Below are 15,744 nucleotides of genomic sequence, written 5' to 3' on the forward strand. Positions count from 1 at the left end.
GCAAACTTGGGGTGGGTAAATAAATGAGGGAAATCACTGGAAGGTTACATACTGTCGAGTAGATTCCTCTGGTGCCTCTCTGGGCTGCCAAGAGTCTAGAATTTTCTCTAGAGATTTAAGAATCAGCATTCCCTTCCCTGCAGGGAGCAGAAGGGCAGAGAGTATTCTTGTGTCTCTTTCTTCTCAATTGCTTTGAGCTCAAAATAATCCTATGCCAGCATAATGTATTTTGGGTGATAGCTGTGAATCCATTTTCCCGCCTAACAAAATTAATGGTAATTTCTAGTAGCATTTAATGCCTAAGTCTTACTCAGATTTTCCCAACTGACTTCAAAATACCTTTTATAAATATAAGTGTTTTTGAATAAGGCACAAATCGTGTAGTACACTTACATTGTTTCTTAAGTCTATTTTAGTAGAATAATTCCCATGCAGTCCCCCTGTTTACCAAAGACAGTTAATTTTAAAATGCCCAGTTGTACAAAGTATAATCTGAAGTCCCTAGGTCTTACCAGCCTGGTGTTTCTGAACTCTGTTCCTGTCCGGCTTTAGGTCCCAGCCCTCCGCCTCATGGCTACAAACCATTGCACTGACCGGCTTCAGTGTCCTTGTCCCAATCTCTCAATCATAACTTTCTTCTTAGAGATATCCAGAGCAGCTTGTGCGAATTAGAGTTCTGCTGTCTACCAGCTCACCAGTTCCCCAGCCAAATTCAAAATAAATTCTTCATTTATTTGGTTGAGAGAGACAAGGAGAGAGACAGAGAAAGAACCCACATTTTTAGGTTCACCCTTCCAATGCCCTTTGGTGACCATGATTGGGCCAGTCACAGCCAGGAGCCGGGAACCCAATGAGGCCTCCCAGGGGAGTGACAGGAGCCTGATTCCTTGAGCCCTCACCACTGCTTCTTGGGCCTGCATCAGCAGGAAGCTGGAGTCAGGAGCTGGAGCTGGGTGTCGAACCCTGGCACTCTGATCTGGGATTGGGTGGGCCTCCTGACAGGCATCTTAACTTCCGGCAAACATCTGCCGCCCCTTCCAGTCCAATAGTGACAGGACAACATGAGCCACTAAAGAAAACTAAAATACTGGTAGATTCGCTTTTAAGTTATTTGAAGATCCTTTTAAAAATGTGTATTTGAAAGGCAGAGTGACACACACACACACACACACACTCTTTCATTTTCTGGTATATTCCCCAAATGGCCACAAGGTTGAGCCAAGGCTGAAGCCAGGGGCCAAGGACTCCATCCTGGTTTTCCACGTGGGTAGCAGAAAATCAAGTACATCACCTGCTGGTTCCCAGGCTCATCAGAAGGGAAGTGAATCAGAAACAGAGTAGTCAGGACTTGGAACCGGCACTCTGATATGGAGTGTGGGCATCCCAAGCAACAATTTAACCCACTGCACCACAGTGCCCAGCCCCATTTTAAAGTCTTAAAATGACTCACATTCCCATTTTACCTTACTGCTCATTTTGTTGAGCCAGCTTGTAAAAGCTGCTGCTAGTAATTCTCACAAACAAGGATGGTAAATGCTGACATTTACAAAACTGGGGTGTGTTTGTGGTAAAGGTTAGATGCTAAAGTTGTTCACATATCTTTTCTTTTCTTTCTTTCTTTTTTTTTGTGAAAGGCAGAGTGGACAGTGAGAGAGAGAGAGAGACAGAGAGAAAGGTCTTCCTTTTTGCCGTTGGTTCACCTCCCAATGGCCGCTGCGGCTGGCGCGCTGCAGCCGGCGCACCACGCTGATCCGAAGGCAGGAGCCAGGCGTTTCTCCTGGTCTCCCATGCGGGTGCAGGGCCCAAGGACCTGGGCCATCCGCCACTGCACTCCCGGGCCACAGCAGAGAGCTGGCCTGGAAGAGGGGCAACCGGGACAGAATCCGGCACCCCAACCGGGACTAGAACTCGGTGTGCCGGCGCCGCAAGGCGGAGGATTAGCCTAGTGAGCCGCAGCACCGGCCCACGTATCTTTTCTGACCCTTTAAGATTAGTAGAAGAGATGTTGTTTCTCAATGCCTATAACATAATAATAAAATTATTTACTCTAATAGTTATTTCTAGGTAAATAACTAGTTTTGACAATTTTCAAAAACTCATAGAAGTTGAATGTTTTTGTGTTCCTCAAATTGTCATCTTTGATAGATTCAGAGTAAGGATGTGGCTTTATAATATTTTAAGTATTTGTAACCTTCTTAGAAGGTTTTTTGAGGCCAGTCTAAGATATTTACATAAATTATTAGTTTCCTTGACATTAAGAAAATACATTCTTGTGTTAGTATGTAACATTTTTTTTTTAAAGTTTTTTTTTTAAATTTTTTTTTTATTTTGACAGGCAGAGTGGATAGTGAGACAGAGAGACAGAGTGAAAGGTCTTCCTTTTTGCCGTTGGTTCACCCTCCAATGGCTGCTGCGGCCGGCGCATCGCACTGATCCGAAGCCAGGAGCCAGGTGCTTCTCCTGGTCTGCCATGCGGGTGCAGGGCCCCAGCACTTGGGCCATCCTCCACTGCCTTTCCTGGCCATAGCAGAGAGCTGGCCTGGAAGAGGGGCGACCGGGATAGAATCCGGCGCCCCAACCGGGACTAGAACCTGGTGTGCCGGCACCGCAAGGCGGAGGATTAGCCTGTTAAGCCACACCGCCGGCCTAGTATGTAACATTTAAAGAAAATTGATCTATACTCAAATTTGTAAAATATATCATAGAAAGTAATTGTGCTATAAATATCCTTCAGACAAGTCTTTTTATTTTAGAAAGGCTTTTCTTTGTTTTCTGACTTGAGAGGCAGAGAGACAGAGAGCTCCCATGTATCTGTTCACTCCCTTGGCTGGGGTACAAGCTGGGAGCTGGGAGCTGGGTATGCAATCTAGGACTTCCACATGGGTGGCAGGAACCTGGCTGCTTGAACTGTCACCTGTGGCTGCCAAGGGTCTATATTAGCAGGAAGCTGAAGTCAGGCACCAGAGTTGAGCATTGAGCCCTGGTCCTCCAGTGTGGAGTGTGGATATTCTATATTCTGGTGGCTTAACCATTAGGCCAAGTGCCTGCCCCAGAAAAGGTTAGTTTTTTTTTGACAGGCAGAGTGGACAGTGAGAGAGAGAGACAGAGAGAAAGGTCTTCCTTTTTTGCCGTTGGTTCACCCTCCAATGGCCGGCGCACCGCGCTGATCCGATGGCAGGAGCCAGGTGCTTATCCTGGTCTCCCATGGGGTGCAGGGCCCAAGGACTTGGGCCATCCTCCACTGCACTCCCTGGCCACAGCAGAGAGCTGGCCTGGAAGAGGGGCAACCAGGACAGGATCGGTGCCCTGACCAGGACTAGAACCCAGTGTGCCAGCGCTGCAAGGTGGAGGATTAGCCTATTGAGCCACGGCGCCAGCCGAAAAGGTTAGTTTTTAAACACTGAATTTACTCACAACTTCTTAATTTTGTAAAATTAAGTATAGCTGTTAAACGAATTTGTGTTTCCAGCTAGTTTTTCAAGTTTTTTAGGAAGGTGATAATTTAGATTTCTAAAATCCTATAATTGTAATGGCTGTTTGCCATTGAGTTTATACAATTGGGTCTATTTTTTCATGGAAATAAAGGCTCAGTCTGCTTATGATGCCTTAGTGGGGTCTAACTTGCCCTGGGCCAGTGAGCCTAGTGGTTCAGCTTGAAGTCAGTCTTATTTCTGATTTTAGTCGATCTTACTTATACCTGTGCCCAAATTCCAGTTTGGCACATTCGTGTTATTCCTATGCCCAAGTGCATATTTTGGACCTTGAATACCATAAATAGGCCCTTAATTTGTTTTCTGGTGTTAGAGATCCTCGGGTTTTACAGCTCTGCTAGAGTTGAACATTCTGGACCCGAGCTGTACCCCAGATTTGTTTCCTATCACTCACTGTCAGCACTGTCTTCAGGCAGTGCCTTTCTCCACGCACCATAATCTGTTTGCCACACTCCTCATGCGTTTCCCTGCCAACACCAGTGCACACCTGCTTTCTGCTGGTCACACCAACACACTCCCCCCGCCTCGCACACACACGTCTCTGTCATGCCACTGACTCAGCTCCCAGTCTCATGGTAAGGAGGAAATGTCCCTGAATTAGACATTAGTGGATTCAGTTCCTCTGAGGAAAATTTGAACTTGCAGAGTTGATTTATGTGATTACTTTGTGTGGAAGACTTATGTTTAAGTTAGGCAGTATATGCTTTCCTAGTATTACTTTCAGTGGGTCACTCATTAAAATAAAGCTCTATTTAGATTTCTAGCAGGTTAACGCTATCAAATGAAATGCAAATTCAACATGTAGTGCATTTAATTTGTTATTCTTAGCACCTTCCTCCATAAATTGTCATATAACAGTTCCTTGAATTAAGAGGACTTCTGAGAATTCTGTAGATGCTGGGGCTGCAAAGGCAGATAGGGCTCCTGTCACTGCCGTTACCTATACTTTAATATAGTAAAGGGACACAAATATAATGGTGATGTCTTTCAAGTGCTATGGTTGGAGTCTACACAGAGTAAAGGCACTGAAGATAGGCATAGTAATTGTACCTCTGGAGAGGGAAGTGCGAAACATTCTGTTGGGTAAGTAATTCTTGGTCTTGGCTTCCATGAGAAGAAGATTCCCAGTTTTCCAGGGTTGGAGGAGATAGGCAGGATAAGCAGCTTCAAAAGGGTGCAGAAGCAGCAGGCGTCACAGTGCCTAGGTGGGGAGGAAGGCGGGGGCAGGGACGGTCGGTACTTTGATCTGCCTGAAGCACCTGGTACAATGCTGGAGAGATAGCCCAGACTTTCTCTTGGAGTTAGCCAGGAGTCACTGGAGGATTGTAAGCTTGAGGGAAGTGCCGAGTATCAGAGTTACACAAGGAGATTTTCCTGCTGAGTTACCTTTCAAGTAGAGCCAAGGATGAAAATGGGGAACCAGGACTGGAAAGAGAGGCCATGTAGGGCGATCTGTTGTAGCTCAGAGAGGAAAGGAAAGCAGTAAAGCGTTGGGAAAAGAGAGGAGAGGAGAGAGAGGAAGGAAGGAGGGACAACCAATAGGACCTGACTACCAATTAGGCATTGTAGAAGGCAGGGGTCGGGGCGGGGAGCAGAGGGTGTTGGCCTGGGTGCCAGTCTAATAAAACACAGGGGAAACGTGTGTGTGTGTGCGCGTGTGAGTGTGTGTGAATGCGTGGGGGAGATGGAAGTCATCAGCTGATGGTAGTGGAACAGTGAAGATTCTGTGTAGGTTTAGTGTAGAACGAGAAGATCCCGGATGTAATCCTGGGAACATCTACCGTTGAGGAATAGAAGAAGGAGCTCAGAGAGGTGACAAGGAAATGAGTAGAAAGTGTTACCACAGAGGCCAAAAGAGAAGAGCATTTCAAGAGAAGTGAGCAAAACAGACTTTTTTTTTTTTCTTTTTCACCTGGGCTAAGACCAGAGGAAAGAGATTAGTTATTGTAAGGAATTTTTAAAACAGATTTAACAATTTGATTCTGTAAAGTGCATAGTCTTTGGAGAAGGAAAGAGGAGACCACAGGAAAAGGGGGCAGCAGAGAAACCACCAGAGGTGGTCCCGTGGAAAAAGGAAGGCGTGTAAAGGAGGGGCGGGAGGATTGGCCTTGGAACATTCTGATAAAGCGCTAAGTGACCCAGTGGGAGAGAAGGGGCTAAAGAGCACAAAGATTTGGCGGTTTTGACCACGCTTCCAGTCCATCTTACATCTCTGATGAGGAACAGTTTGGATGATGGGGACAGGTGCGGCATGCCTAGGAGACCTTGGGTAGCTTGTGGGAGTCAGAGAAGGCAAGGAACTCTGGATATGTGAGTTTCCTGGTGGTGACAGGGGGAGGGAGTGGGAGCCCTGTGTTTTAACTCAGAACTGCAAAAGATTCTTTAGGTTTTTGTTTTGTCTTTCTGTGACCCACAAACTGGGAATTGGCTTGAACTAAACTGATCATAAGTTGGATATAGTTTGCCCAAGTTAGGCATCAGATCCCCTATGTAGTTAGTTTCATTCCCAGGCTGTAGTAGTGTTAACTGAAAATTGGAGGCTTCCACACAGCCTCATGAATAAGGTAACAATGGAGGTGACAATGGTACGCCTTTATATCAGAAACTATCTAAGCTGTGTTTTTGTCTTGGGGATGTTGCACTTGTTTTACTAGGATGAGATGAGTAGCCTTTTTAAAAGATGTTGTGTATACTGTTTCCTTTTTAGCATCCCAATGTGTTTGTTGGTTAACCAGCATCTTAGTCTCCTAGCAAGAAAGTTTCCAGAAACGAAATTTGTTAAAGCCATCGTGAATAGCTGTATTCAACACTACCATGACCATTGTTTACCAACAATCTTTGTTTATAAAAATGGTCAGATAGAAGGCAAATTCATTGGAATTATAGAATGTGGAGGGATAAATCTCAAGCTAGAAGGTAATGTTGTTATTTTCAAAATTTGTTTATAAAAATAACAGGTGAAAACTTCCATAGATTAACAAATGTCATGAAAGTATATTTCCTCAAAACATAAGATTTTCCCTTACTTCTTGTCCCTTCCTATATGCCTCCAGATTAGCTTAGCTGCTATTACTCATAACATACCACGCTTTTGCTTAAAATACTCAATGGCTTCTGTGTCAAGTAAGTTAAGAATTAACCTCTCTAGTGATATTTCTCAGTGTTTTTCTAGTTCCTTCTCTAGTTAGTCTATTTTTTAGCCACTACCCCAGGACATACCTAACTCATTTGTGCCATCACACTTTGTTCTCTGTTCTGCCTTTGTAACTAAAATATCTAACCTTCTTTGCTTTTTCTGTCCAAACTTTATTCTTATGAATTCCCTTAACTTCCGTGTATCCCATTATATAACCCTGGATTTTTTTTTTAAGATTTTATTTATTTGAGAGGTAGTATTACAGACAGTGAGAGGGAGAGACAGAGAGGTCTTCCTTCTGTTGATAACCCTGGATTAATTCATAGTCTCTCTTCTTCTTCTGTTTAATTTCTATATTTATTTTTCTACAGTATATATTTGCTATATGATACATCTTATGTTTTTCTGATTTGCCTACTGTCTGACTTTTTTGCTTAATCAGTTCCCTTCAAGTCTCTTCTCTCTAACAAGTACAGGGACAGACTCCTATATTATTTTTCTTGGCACACAGCACAGGATTTTATATATTTACCTTCTTTAGTGATTTTTTACTTCCTAAGGTTAATTTTTCGGAATTCCTTTATATTATAAAACTAAAAGTCTTTTTTTCTGACCATCAAGTTTAAACCACTTGTGAATGGCTGTTTTCAACAGCTGTTCTTTCCTTCTTTCAGTCCCCCAGAGCTGCTTCTGACTTTACTGAGACCTCTGTATTTGAATTGATCCAGAATTTTCTCCCTTTCCTTCTCCTAGTCTCTAAGGTCTCTCCGTGGTTTATCACATTGTTTTTCTAGTGTAGACCTCTTTGTTTTAATTAAAAATAAATAAAAAGAGTCTAATGTGGCAAGCATTCATGAGGTTATTTTCTTTTCAGGCTGCTATTATAAAAATACCATAAACCGAACAGCTATAAGCAAGAAATATTTGTTTCTCACAGTCTGGAGCCTAGAAAGTCCAGGATCAAAGTGCCAGCAGATCCAGTGTCTGACGAGGGCCCATCACTTATAGATGCTGACTTGTTGACTGTTTTATTTGTTTGAAGGCAGAGCAGCACAGAGGGAGAGAAAGAGATCTTCCATCCTCTGCTTCATTCCCCAAATGGCTGCAACAACTGAGTTGGGGCCAGGAGCAAGAAACTCCATCCAGGTCTCCCACTTGGATAACAGGGGCCCAAGTATTTGGGCCATCTTCACTGCTTTCCCAGGCACCTTAGCAGGGAACTGGATCATAAGTGGAGCAGGGGTCGGTGCTGTGGGGCAGCGGGTTAAAGCCCTGGCCTGCAGCACCTGCATCTTATGTGGGTGCCAGTTTGAGTCCTGGCTGCTCCACTTCTGATCCAGCTCTCTGCTATGGCCTGGGAAAGCAGCAGAGGATAGCTCAAGTCCTTGGACCCCTACACCCACTCGGGAGACCTGGAAGAAGCTCCTGACTCCTGGCTTTGGCTCAGCTCAGCTCTGGCTGTTGCCACCATTTGGGGGAGTGAACCAGTGGATAGAAGATTCTCTCTCTCTCTCTCTCTCTCTCTCTCGTTCTTGCTTTCTGTCTTTACCTTTCTCTGTAATTCTTTCAAATCTTAAAAAAAAAAAAAAAAAAGCAATGGAGCAGTCAAGACTTGAGCAATCATTCCAATATGGAATACCAGTGTCACAGGCACAGGTGGCAGCTTAGCCCACTGTACCACAACTCTGGCCCCAGATGTTGACTTTTCACTACATCCTTGGGAGGCGCAAAGAAGCTCCCAGAGGCCTCTTTTTAAAGGTACCAATCCCATTCTGAGGGCTTCTCTCATGAGTTAATCATCTCTCAGGCCCAACTTGTCTTAATATTTTGGGGTTAGGATTTCAACCTATGAATTGGGGCCTGGGCATACAAACATTTAAGAAAATAACAATTATCCAGAATAACAAACAGGCATGTTTGCTTGTGTTTCCTTTGGCTGTTTGTTTGCTTGCTTTTTGAAAAACACACTCCAGATGTAGTTACCTGTACTTGCATTCCTAGTCCTAGGCCACTCCCTGCTTCCTTGGAGGCTAATGCTATCAGGAATTTAGTATGTTTATGGGTTATTTTCTCCCTCCCAATCCCCAGATGGAGATATCAGAGGGAAATTTTTGGATATAGTTTGAAACTTGTGCCAAAAATAAATGCACATTGCATGAAATTTGCCTTTTTAATAACTTTTAACTATACAGTCCATTAACATTAAGGACATTCCTATTGCTGTGCGACCATCAGCCTCATCCTTTTCCGGAACTCTTTTCATCTCGCATAACGGAAGCTCTGTGCCCATTAAACAAGAACTCCATATTCTTCCCCTCCCTCCAGCCTCTGACAACTACCTTTTACTTTCTTTCTCTGTGAATTTGACTATTCTATGTCTCTTATAGAAATTTTAAGCATTTTTCCACAGGTATTGGTCATTCTGATTACTGTTCCTAATAGTTTATATACTTTGTGCATTTTTCAGTTGTGTTGTTTCATTGATTTATAGGCTTATATGTGTAAAGTTCTGATACTCTTATAGTATTACTAGTATATTCTTGCTACCTATAGCTTATCATTTAATTTTTTTAAAGATTTATTTTTTTATTTGAGAGGTAGAGTTACAGGTAGAGAGAGGGAGAGACAGAGAGAGAGGTCTTCCATCTGCTGGTCCTTGTCCCAAATGACTGCAACGGCCACAGCAGGGCTGATCTGAAGCCCGGAGCCAGGAGCTTCTGGGTCTCCCATGTGAGCACAGGGGGCCAAGCACTGGGGCCATCTTCCACTGCTTTCCTAGGCCATAGCAAAGAGCTGGATCAGAAGAGGAGCAGCCGGGACTAACCAGAGCCCATATGGGATGCTGGCATCACAGGTGGAGACTTAACCTACAATGCCACAGGGCTGGCCCCCTTATTTCATTTTTATTACCAGATAAAAATTGTACTATTGGCATAATCAAAATTAAGATTTTTCTTTATTTTCTACCTTTTGTGCCTTCTTTTAAAAGTCCTTCTGTATTCCTAAGGTGAAAAAGTTATTCCTCTATACTTTTTTTTAAAAAAAGATTTTATTTATTAATTTGACAGGCAGAGTTACAGACAGATGAGAGAGAGAGACAGAGAGAAAGGCCTTCTTTCCATTGGTTCACTCCCCAAATGGCCGCTACAGTCGGGGCTGCGCCGATCCGAAGCTAGGTGCTTCCTCCCGGTCTCCCATGTGGGTGCAGGGGCCCAAACACTTGGGCCATCTTCTACTGCTTTCCCGGGCCACAGCAGAGAGCTGGACTGGAAGAGGAGCAACCAGGAGTAGAACCGGTGCCCATATGGGATGCTGGCACTGCAGGCAGAGGATTAACCTAGTGCGCCATGGCTCTTGCCCCATTCTCTATACTTTTTAAAATAGTTCTAAAATTTTATTTGCCAAGTTAGGTCTTGAATAACATTGAGGTTTACTTTGTGGATTCAAATTACACTTCTCACTGATTTTTTTTAAAGAAGATTTCTTTATTTATTTGAAAGGCAGAGCCACAGACAGACAGAAAAGAAGAGACAGAAATATCTTCCGTCTGCTGGTTCACTCCCCAAATGGCTGCAAAGGTCGGGCTGGATGAGGCTGAAGCCAGGAGCCAGGAGCTTCTTCTGGTCTCCTATGTGGGTGCAGGGGCCCAAGTTATTTAGACCATCCTCCACTGCCCTCCCAGGCACGTCAACAGGGAGCAGGGTTGGAAGTGGAGCAGCTGGAACTTGAACTGGCACCCATAGGGATGCTGGCAGTGCAGGTGGTGGCTTTACCTGCTGTGCCACAGTGCTGGCCCCTTCCCACTGGTGTTTTAAAATTTGTTTCACTTTTTAAAAAATTTTTATTTATTTGAAAGAGTGACAGAGGGAGGAAGAGAGAGAAAGAGAGATATTTTTGTCCACTATTTCACTCTCCAAATGTCCCCAGTAGCCAAGGCTATCCCAGGCTGTAGCCAGGAACCAGGAGCTACATTCAGATCTCCCACATGGGTTGCCAAGAACTCAGGTACCTGGGGCCGGTGCCATGGCTCACTTGGATGCCTGCGGCACCAGCATCCCATATGGGCGCTGGGTTCTAGTCCTGGTTGCTCCTCTTCCAGTCCAGCTCTCTGCTGTGGCCCAGGAAGGCAGTGGAGGATGGCCAAGTGCTTGGGACCCTGCACCCGCATGGGAGACTGGGAGGAAGCACCTGGCTCCTGGCTTCGGATCGGCACAGCCCCGGCTATAGCGGCCATTTTGGGGGGATGAACCAGTGGAAGGAAGACCTTTCTCTCTGTTTCTCTCTCTCTCAGTCTGTGTCAAATTAAAAAAAAAAAAAAAAAAAGAATTCAGGCACCTGGGCCACTATATGCTGCCTCCCAGGTACAGTAGTAGAAGGTTGGATTGGGAAGTGCATAGCTGGGACCTGAGCCAGGCACTCTGATAGTGATGCAAGCATCTTAAGTGGCAACTTAGCACCCACCTCATGATACCTGCCCTTGTTTTATTTATTTTTATTGTAGGAAAATGCACATTAAATTTACCATCTTAACCATTTTTAAATATACAATTCTATAGTATTGGATTGATATTGTGGACCCGAGCTCCAAAACGCTCTTCATTTTGCAGAACTGAAACTCTAACCTCTGAAACAACTTCTCCTTCTCTCATGCCCTAGCCTCTGGCAAGTACCCTGCTTTCTATTTGGCTGAATTTGATTATATACCTCATAGAAGTGCAGTCATACAATAATCGGCTTTTTTGTGACTGATCTCACTTTGTTTATTATCCTCAAGATTCCCTAATGTTGTAGCACGTATTAGAATTTCCTTCCTTTTTAATACTGAATAATACATTCTGTTTGTACGTTCATCCATAGATGGACACCAGGGTTGCTTCCCTCTTTGGTGATTGTGGATAGGAGAGTGTAGATTGTGGGTACTTTGTAATATAAATTAATATATTAAATATAAATAAAAAGTGTTAGACTCTGCTTTCATTCTGCTGGGAGTACACCCAGAAGAGGAATTTCTGAATCATATGGTAATTCTATTTTAATGTGGTTTTAATAACTATAGCCTTATTTAAGGATCTCTACTGGGGCAAGTCTTTTTCAAAATTCGACATAATTGTTGGAATTAGTCAAGTGAAATATCCTGTTGAATGCTTATTCAAATCCCATTTGTAGATTGCTGGTAAAGTAACATCCTAATAACTGTAACTGTTGCCATCTGTGATTTAAATATATCTATCTTGTCACTTATTGTGATCTTCATGTTTTTACAATTAATTTTGTAATGTTCCTTATAAAAGTTGAGTTCATCTAGTACTTAGCAATAAATTTACCGAAATGATGAACATGCAGGGATGGGGGATTTTTGGCTATCAGCTCAGTTCTTTTTCTGTTGTTAGATATATTTAGGCTTGCCTTCTTGGATGTATTTTAGTAACTTGTATTTTTTTTCTCTAAGCTTTCTTATTAACATTTTCTGACATATTTGCATGTTTTTTCAAAGGAGTCCTGTGGCTTTTACAATCTTGTAAGAGTTTTCATCTTTATGAGAATTCCCATTTACCTACATCTTCACCAGATCCTGGTATCATTAGACTATTATTTTTTGGCAAGCTGAAGGATATGAAATGGGATCTTGTCACTGGTTATGTTCCATGCAAATTCTTTGTTATTTGGTTTCTCGTCTTTTCTCGCCTGAGGTGCATCTATCCGTCTCTTCAAACTCTTGATTTTGTTGGCTATCCCTGGTTTTTTGCTTTGCTATTTTTGCTAAAATATTCTCTTCCTCATATCCCTTCTAGTATCCTTAGGTTTACTTTATTATTCTTTCCTTAGCTTCTTTAACTTTTATTTTAAATATTTTATTTATTTATTTGAGAGGTAGAGTTACAGAGGGAGAGACAGAGAGAAAGGTCTTCTATCTGCTGGTTCACTCCCCAAATGGCTGCAACAGCTGGAGCTGAGCCAATCTGAAGCCAGGAGCCAGGAGCTTTTTCCAGGTCTCCCACATGGGTGCAGGGGGCCCAACGACTTGGGTCATCTTCCGCTGCTTTCCCAGGCCATAAGCAGGGAACTGGATTGGAAGTGGAATAGCTGGGGCATGAACTGGTACCCATATGGGATGCCAGCTCCACAGGCAGAGACTTAGCCTACTGCACCACAGTGCTGGCTAAAACTTCCTTAACTTTTAAGCCATTTATTTGCAATCATGTAAAAATAATTATTTTAATTATAATTTCTTACTTTAAGTGTAACTTTGCTGTATCCAGTGTTTGATATTCTAGTACTTTCATTGTTATCCAGTTTTGATTATCATTTCTATATTAATGTTATTAGTGTCAACTTATTTTTTCATATAGATGAGAAACTTTTCTATTTTAAAGGTTTTTTTTTATCTGACTAAACATTATGGGTTATTTTTTTGCAGAACTTGAATGGAAGCTAGCAGAAGTTGGAGCAATTCAGACTGATTTGGAAGCAAACCCCAAAAAAGGCATTATAGATATGATGATGTCTTCAATTAGAAACACTTCCATTTATGATGACAGTAATAGTTCCAACAGTGATAATGATACCAAATAGAAATATTTGGTAAATATCATCACAGTACATGTATATGGAATGTTTTATTTACTGCTGCCTTTATAATGGAAACCAGAAAGCTTATCGATTGATTGATTTTCATTTTTATATTAGAATCACAGTTTATATGTCATTTCAAAAATGTTCAGGTATTTCACAATATTCATTGCTTCCAACAAAACCAGTATTTCTACTAAACTCTTAACATTTCTCTGTGACACAGCCTTTTACACAGCCTTTTATGCTTGACACAAACACAAAAATTCCAAGTTCTCTGTGTTGCCTGTTCTCTCCAAAGAGACCCGGGAGTGAAAATAATGGGGAAACCATAACAATTTCATGTAAGTCAACATATATTTTTTAACATTTAAAAAATCATTTTCAATATTTGGGGGATGGAGACCAAGACACAAATGGAGATCTTCCATATACTATTTCACTCCCCAGATACCTACAACAGTCAAGGCTGTGCTAAACCAAAGCCAGGAGCCTCAAACAGTCTGGGTCTCCCATGTGGCTGGCAGGCACTCAAGTACTCTGCTAATGGCCTGGGAAAAGCAACAGAAGATGGCCCAAGGGACTGGGCCCCTGCCATCCACGTGGGAGACTGGGTTGAAGCTTCTGGCTCCTGGCTCGAGGCTGGCCCAGCCCTGGCTATGTGGCCATTTGGGGAGTGAACCAGCAGATGGAAGATTCATTCTCTCTCTCTCTCTCTCTTTCTCTTACTCTTTCAAATAGATAAATAAATCTTTTAAAAATTTACTATTTAATAGTATAATGTGAAGATTCTGAAAATATGTAAGAAACATCCCCACTCATTTTGTATTCTAAATAATTCTGTTAAGTTAGAGAAGAAAATTACCAAGTATTCCCACTAATAATCAAATTATAGAATCATTAGGATAGTATGACATGTAAATTTCTAAATTCTGAGGCGAGGTGAGAAAAATATATTATGTACGGAACTTATCTGTTTTAATAAAAATTAGAAAATAATTCATCCTGAGAAAATGTATAATGTGAGGACACTGCAGAAAACTTACAGGATGTTTTACGTTGGCATATTAATGACCACCATTTTTGGAAGAAGGAGTGGGAAATCCAGCCTACAGGAGTTCGGCTCTACATTGCATTCTTCCACTTTCTGATGACCCACGATTCACATTATAGATGTCCACCAATGTTTGTAAGAGAATCTAGAGTGAGTTTCAATGCTTAGATTACGAACATGTATGGGTGAGAATTGGAGCAATTTAACATGAAGTCAAGAAAAGTTTCTTTGTTGCTGTTGGTTAGAAGTTAGAGACTTTAGATGTTGCAGAGAACTGAAAAGTAGATTATTCCCATTAATAGCATTATTTTAATTCACCAAATAGGATAAAATCATGTCAGAGAATTACCTAGTTATCTTGACACAACTTCCCTTAATAAATGAATGGATACATTGCTATACAGGATAAAATGGTTGTGGGTGTGAGGGAGAGGCATAGTATCATAAAGTTAACACTGTAATTCTAATGCCACTTGGTATATATAAACATGAACACATTTGCCCTCCAATTGAAACCAAATGCAAGATGTTCCCCTAAAAGTGATCTTCCTTAAGTAAATACATATTTATCTGCTTTGTTAAGTTAAAATTAGCAGAGGAAGTAATTATAGTACTTAGGATAGCTGAAAATGAAGGTATATATTTCCTTTCTAACTCTTAGCTCATAGTCAAGTGACAATCAGTTTTCACACAGAAACACATTTCTGAAGACTTTATCATGTGTAAGAATTGCACAATGATAGCATGTTAGAACTGGCTCATTGATTCCAGCCCCTCTCTTCTGCAGAGTGCACATGCATATGCTAGCCAGGACTCTTGCCTGGTGACAAAGGTCCCTGCTACTTCAAAACACCTGTCATTTAAGTAAGGCATACATATTTGTCAGAATGTGAGTAAATTACTTAACATATAATCTCATTTCCCATTTTATTGAATGAACTTTTGTTTGATGGGATAGAAACTTAGCAGTTTTATTGCCCAATATTCAACTGTTTGACCTACAAAAAGATTGTATTTCACCTATTTCCATTGTCTTTTCTTTGCCAACATGCTCTATTGAACTCCCTTTCCTCCTTTGTAGTGCTTTGCTTGTCAAAACGTCATCCTGGAATCACCAGTATTCCCGGAGAACTTGAGGGAATTACAGACTCTCTGGCCCCATGCCAGACGTAGTGAAAGGGGATTTTCATTTTAAGGTGATTCCAGGTGATGATACTCACATTAAAGTCTGAGAAGCACTGGGCAGCAAACCCCTTGAAGATGGCTGAGCCTGTTCTTTAACTCTTTCCCCACACTCTATTTTTTTTGTTTTAAATAGAAACCTTGGGTATTTTTTAAAGTATTTATTTATTTATTTGAGAGGTAGTGTTACAGACAGTGAGAGGGAGTTGACAGAGAGAGATCTTCTGTCCTCTAGTTCACTCCCCAGATGGCCACAAAGCCTGGAGCTGTGCCGATCTGAAGCCAGGAACCAGGCGCTTCCTCCCAGCCCC

At 42.1% G+C, this 15,744-nt stretch overlaps 1 protein-coding gene across 1 annotated transcript in view; it reads left to right on the top strand.

Annotated features, from left to right (window-relative positions):
• Window positions 1–13,587, top strand: part of PDCL2 (phosducin like 2) — a 45,895-nt gene extending 32,308 nt beyond the window's left edge. Inside the window, exons 5-6 of the mRNA XM_062199294.1 lie at window positions 6,199–6,407; window positions 13,046–13,587. Of these exons, the coding sequence (XP_062055278.1) occupies window positions 6,199–6,407; window positions 13,046–13,200 (364 nt within the window). The 3' untranslated portion in view covers window positions 13,201–13,587. The remainder of the gene's footprint in view (window positions 1–6,198; window positions 6,408–13,045) is intronic.
• Window positions 13,588–15,744: the final 2,157 nt, after the last annotated feature.

Source organism: Lepus europaeus, chromosome 8, assembly GCF_033115175.1.
Source record: "Lepus europaeus isolate LE1 chromosome 8, mLepTim1.pri, whole genome shotgun sequence".
Classification (NCBI taxonomy): Eukaryota; Metazoa; Chordata; class Mammalia; order Lagomorpha; family Leporidae; genus Lepus; species Lepus europaeus.